The sequence below is a fragment of the Microtus ochrogaster genome, chromosome 19 (genome assembly GCF_000317375.1).
Source record: "Microtus ochrogaster isolate Prairie Vole_2 chromosome 19, MicOch1.0, whole genome shotgun sequence".
NCBI lineage: Eukaryota > Metazoa > Chordata > Mammalia > Rodentia > Cricetidae > Microtus > Microtus ochrogaster.
This window is the reverse complement of record NC_022021.1, coordinates 47,650,260-47,655,919: the sequence shown is the minus strand read 5'-3', so window position 1 is coordinate 47,655,919 and position 5,660 is coordinate 47,650,260. Positions and strand designations below refer to the sequence as shown.

Genomic DNA, 5,660 nt, shown 5'->3' with positions numbered 1-5,660 from the left:
TGGAGCTTTTTCCAATGTGATTACTCTAATGTAGAGCTAAGGCTGAACAAAGCTCGGAGCCGTGTGACATTGTCCCAAGGAGGGAGGCTCTGATGATAACTATGGCATAAAGAAGAGTGGAAAACCTTGCCACATTCTTTACCCAGTGCGGTTTCTGTTGCTGTGGTAAAAGCCATGATAAGCAACTACACAGGAGAGAAAGGGAGTGATATGGATTGCACTTCATCATTCTTAGAAGCCAGGGCAGAAGAACACAGCTGAAATCTAGGGCAGCAGGTAAAACAGAAACCATGGTAGAACGCTGTTTTCTGTTATCATCTCTCTGACTTGGCATTAGTCAGCAATCTCATACACCTGGACCACCTGTCCAGGAGTGGCACATCCAAGGTGCACTGGCATCATCTCGTGGTCTAGATTCATCTACATCAGTTAGTATTCATGGTAATGCCCCACAGGCATGCCCTTGGGTCAGGGAGTTCCAGTCATGTACCTGCTTAAGACAATATCACATGTTGTTTATCTGTGTAAGCTTTATCAGAAGCAAAATAGGACATAAGTATCTGCAAATCTTCTTATCAACAAAGATTTTTGGTGGTGATAAAGACCTTACCACATTTCCCACACAAAGAGGGCTTCTATTCAGAATGAAAAATTTTGCTATCTTTTTTTAAAAAATATTTATTTATTTACTTATTATGTATACAATATTCTGTTTGTGTGTATGCTTGCAGGCCAGAAGAGGGCACCAGACCTCATTACAGATGGTTGTGAGCCACCATGTGGTTGCTGGGAATTGAACTCAGGACCTTTGGAAGAGCAGGCAATGCTCTTAACCACTGAGCCATCTCTCCAGCCCCAATTTTGCTATCTTTTATGATATCAAGAAGTAAAAATATTTTATGAACATTTTAAGACTTGTACTATTTCACCTCAGTATGAACTACCATGTGTTGAGAAATACTGGTCAGCTTACTAAAGGGTTTCTAACATTTTTCTCACTAGTGGCATTAATGTCCAGTAAGAATTATCAGGTATTTCAAAAGTTCTTAGTGGGTACAGACTATCTCGGCATGTTCTTCACACTTGTGTGGCTTCTCTCACAAGTGAATTCTTCGATGTTGCTTGAGACCGGAAGACTGGTAATAGCTCTTCCCACAGTCTTCACACTGGTAACGTTTCTCCCCGGTATGAATTACCCGATGTTTAGAACGTGCTGTAGAACTTCGAAAACCCTTGCCACATTCTTTACACCTGTAGGGTTTCTCTCCAGAATGAATTCTTTGATGATCCCTAGAGTTTTTCATGTTGTTGAGCCCTTTGCCACATACTGCACATTTGTAAGGGTTTTCTGCATTGCGAGTTAGTTTGTACTGACACAAGCAGGATTTTGTAGAAAAGGCTTTTCCACATTCTTCACACTTGTGGGCTTTCTCTGCAGAATGGACTATCATTCTGGATAGTAGAAAGAATCTGGGAAGTCCTAGAAGCCGCACCACACACTTCACAATTGTAGGGCTTCTCTCCTGTATGAATTCCTTGGTGTTCGGAAAGTGATGATGGACAGTGGAAGGCCTTGCCACACACTTCACACTTGTAAAGCTTTTCTCCATTATGAATTCTCCTGTGCACGGGAAGCACTGAGGGAGCACGGAAGGCCTTGCTTCACACCGGTAGGGTTTCTCTCCTGTATGAACTCGCTTGCGTTTTAGAAAGCAATGATGGACAATGGAAATCCTTGGCACATACTTCACACCTGTAGGGTTTTTCTCCAGTATGAATTCTCTTGTGCACAGAAAGCAATGATGGGAAACGGAAGGCCTTGTCACACACTTCACACTTGTATGGCTTTTCTCCTGTATGAATTCTCTTATGCTTAGAAAGTATTGAAGGATAATGGAAGGCCTTGTCACACACTTCACACTGGTAGGGTTTCACTCCTGTGTGAATTTTCTTGTGTACTGAAAGCAGTGATGGAGCACGGAATGTCACATATCTCACACTTGTAGGGTTTCTCTCCAGTATGGGTTACCTTGTGCTTAGAGAGTAATGATGGAACACGGAAGGCCTTGCCACACACTTCACACTTACAGGGTGTCTCTTCTGTATGAATTCTCCTGTGTACAGAAAGTGCTGATGGAGCATGGAAGGCCTTACTACATATTTCACACTTGTAGGGTTTCTCTCCTGTATGAACTCTCTTGTGTTCCCTTAGTAATGCTGGAACACGAAAGGCCTTAGCACATTCTTCACACCTGTAGGGTTTCACTCTTAAATGAATTCTCTGATGCTTACTAAATTTTGATTTCCAATCAAAGGATTAGCCACACGCTTTGCATGTATAACATTTTTTCCCTGGTGAGTAAAAGTGGAGAAATAAATGAAAGGAGAGAAACATCCTTTATATTTACAGTGCTCATTTACAAAAATAGAAATACAAATTGTTAAAATACAAATGAAATGCCGTTAAATTTCCCCTTTTGGTCTAATTATCCTAATGGAAATCAGTCCCTTAAACAAATATAGAAATCTTATGATTATATAAAAACAAAGTAGTCAAACTTTGAAAATACCTAAATATACTCTCATATATATATGTATGCATACATAGTGTATATGTATACACTCTCTTGTATATACATATACATATGTGTGTATCACACACATATATGATATACATATATACATATGTATATACACATGTGTATATGCATGTATGTGTATATATATATGAGAGAGTATATTTAGGTATTTTCAAAGTATATATATATGTGTGTGTGTATACTTTTAATATATAGAGATTTGGTCTTTGAAGTTATCAGAGTTAAGTTGCAGAAGAAGCCTGTCCATAATATTAAAAATACATTTCAAGGATTCAAGATAGGAGTTTTATGCATATCTTATGAAGATAATACATATCCAAATTAAAGTTCCTTTAGAAAGGGCAGCGTTTGAGTGTCACTGAATGAGCCTTAGATCACCCTACACATCTGACAGATATCACCATTTGACAGAAAGAGATCCTTAATAGTGATTCCCACCAGAACATTGTGCACTGATGCTCAGAGAAAGTCTCTGAATTTCCACTGTCCCCTCATTTCTATATATATACCTGCTTGCATGGCAGCTACTGCTGCTTGTTTCTTCACATCAGAAGGTTCTTGTCATTGCTCCAGAAATGTCACCAGGTATGGCTTACAGGATGCAAGACCTGATTTTGGGAAAAGGGAACATCATTGTTAGTGGGTTCTCCTGGGGATAACATGTCCTCTCCAGAACTGTGTATAAAAATGAGAAAATATAATCAAGGATTATAAAGAATTATTTTTTCATGAGATTCCTTATGGCCACATTAGAAATGCTTAGGAGGAATTTAGGATTTGCAGGTCCTGAGCTTCATGTCCCTCAGTTACAAGGAAAAATAATAACACTGAAGCGTGTGACAGAATCTTTAACATGTATCACCCCTGCTCATGCATATAGCATTAATATAAAGAGTACATGTAAAAGGTGGAAGGGCATTATGAACACAAGAAGACATGAAATAGTTATAAGATATATGAAAAACCTTAATTTTCCCGAGTAGCACTATGAACTTCATTGTTGGAATCACAAGCTCCCATGAGATATTTGCACAAAGGGAGGTGGTCTCATGCTGAAGACACCATGGAAATGATCCTCCCCCAAGAATACAAAGTTGTTGTAATTCTCCAAAATCACATCCTTGTACAATTTCCATTGAATAGGGTCCAGGCATTCCCACTCCTCTGCAGAGAAATAAATGACCACATCCCAGAACGACAGCATATCCTGAAATAAAGTAAAAAGACTGAAAATGTATATTGTGTTGATTAAAATGGTAAGACTTTAAATAACAAAAAATATCATATGCTTCTTGATACAAATCTAATAGTAACCTAGAGTGAGAGGAGAGATAGAAGTATTTCAGATATAGGTAGAGTAATATCCCTAAAATGCTTCTGATATACTACTATGATGTTATACAGGACTCATCATTAAGAAAAGTACAGCAGAATAACCTAGAAACTCCCGTGAATATTACGCTTTTAAGAATCATAAAATAGAAAGAGAAATATCTATAAAATAGTGTGTTGGGGCTAGAGAGATGGCTCAGCAATTCCCAGGACTGGCTGATCCTCCAAAGGAAGATTTGGGTTTGATTATCAAAAGCCACATGGCTGCTCACAACTGTCTGTAACTCCAATTCCAAAAGATCAGATAATGACTTTAGATGTATATAGTGAATCAACTATACAGATGTGCCTCAGTTAGGGTTTCTATTCCAGCAATGAAACTCCATGACTAATAATCAAATTTTGGAGGAAAGGGTTTATTGGATTTACACTTCCATAGCACTATTCATCAGTAAAGGAAGTCAGGACAGGAACTCAAACAGGACTGGAACCTGGAGGCAGGAGCTGATGCCAAGGTCATGGAGGGGTTCTGCTTACTGGATTTCCATGATTATTTTACTTTTATGATTTTGTTAAAATTCATACATTGTAGAAGTTCATTTCCAATGCCATTTAGATGACCCCACGCCACAAGAAAAGGAATAGAAAGAAAAATGAAACATTAATGCTAAAAAATACAGCTGTTTCATAATTAAAAAGAATAAAGGAACACGTTGTGAACAAAGTGAGACACACAAACCCGATAAAATAACATCTAATTTTGCTGTGGTTAGGCTGACTGTGAGGATGTGCCTGCATTTATTTCTTTTTACTACAGACTACATATCTAGTTCTCACAGAAAAAATAGACTACATGAGAAATCAAGCCAGCATCTCCCCTCAGAACATAACGAGTTCTGTGGAAATGTTTAGCAATAGGAATTACTTAGATGAAGACCAAGACACAGATTTTAAGAATACATAAACTTCATCAAAGACTACAAAGCTTTTAAAAGACATGAAGAAACACCTCAATGTCATTAAAAACTGCACCAGCCTTTCTCAGGCTGCCAACCACCTCCCAAATCATGACACAGAGAATTATTAGTTTTGAATGATCAGCCTAGCTTAGGTACTGTTCTATTTAGCTCTCTTAACTTAAATTACCCTGTTTCTTTTTATCTACCTTTGCCCTAACGGCTTTCCACATTTCTTTCTCTATCTCTTACTTTCACTGCTTCTCTCTATCTGACTGGTTGGCAGCTGCCTTACTTTTTGTCGCGGACATCTCCCTCATTCTCTCCTCTTCCTCCTTCTCCTCCTTCCTCCCGCAGAGACTAGATTTCTCCTAATATTTATTTTCTCTGCCCTTCAGCCTCACCCATCCTCCCTCTGCCTAGTTATTGGCCACTCCGCTTTCTATGAGGACAATCAGGTGCCTTAGCTAGGCAAGATCAAATAAAACCGACACACCTTTCCATAATTAAGCAAATACAGCAGAAACAAAAGTAACACAGCTTCACACAGTTTAATAATCCACCGCATAAACAAAAGTAACACACCTTCACAGTTTAATAATCTCCCACATAAACAAAAGTAACACAGCTTCACACAGTTCAATAATCCCCCCGCATAAACAAAAGTAACACACCTTCAGTTTAATAATCCACCGCATAAACAAAAGTAACACACCTTCACACAGCTTAATAATCTCCCGCATAAACAAAAGTAACACACCTTCACAGTTTA

At 38.5% G+C, this 5,660-nt stretch overlaps 1 protein-coding gene across 1 annotated transcript in view; it reads right to left on the bottom strand.

Moving 5' to 3' along the window:
• Window positions 1-860: 860 nt before the first annotated feature.
• LOC101995159 (zinc finger protein 208) overlaps window positions 861-5,660 on the bottom strand; it is a 41,194-nt gene continuing 36,394 nt past the window's right edge. The window contains 3 exon segments of the mRNA XM_026783712.1: window positions 861-1,457; window positions 1,459-1,984; window positions 1,986-2,291. Coding sequence (XP_026639513.1) covers window positions 1,098-1,457; window positions 1,459-1,984; window positions 1,986-2,291 — 1,192 coding nt within the window. The 3' untranslated portion in view covers window positions 861-1,097.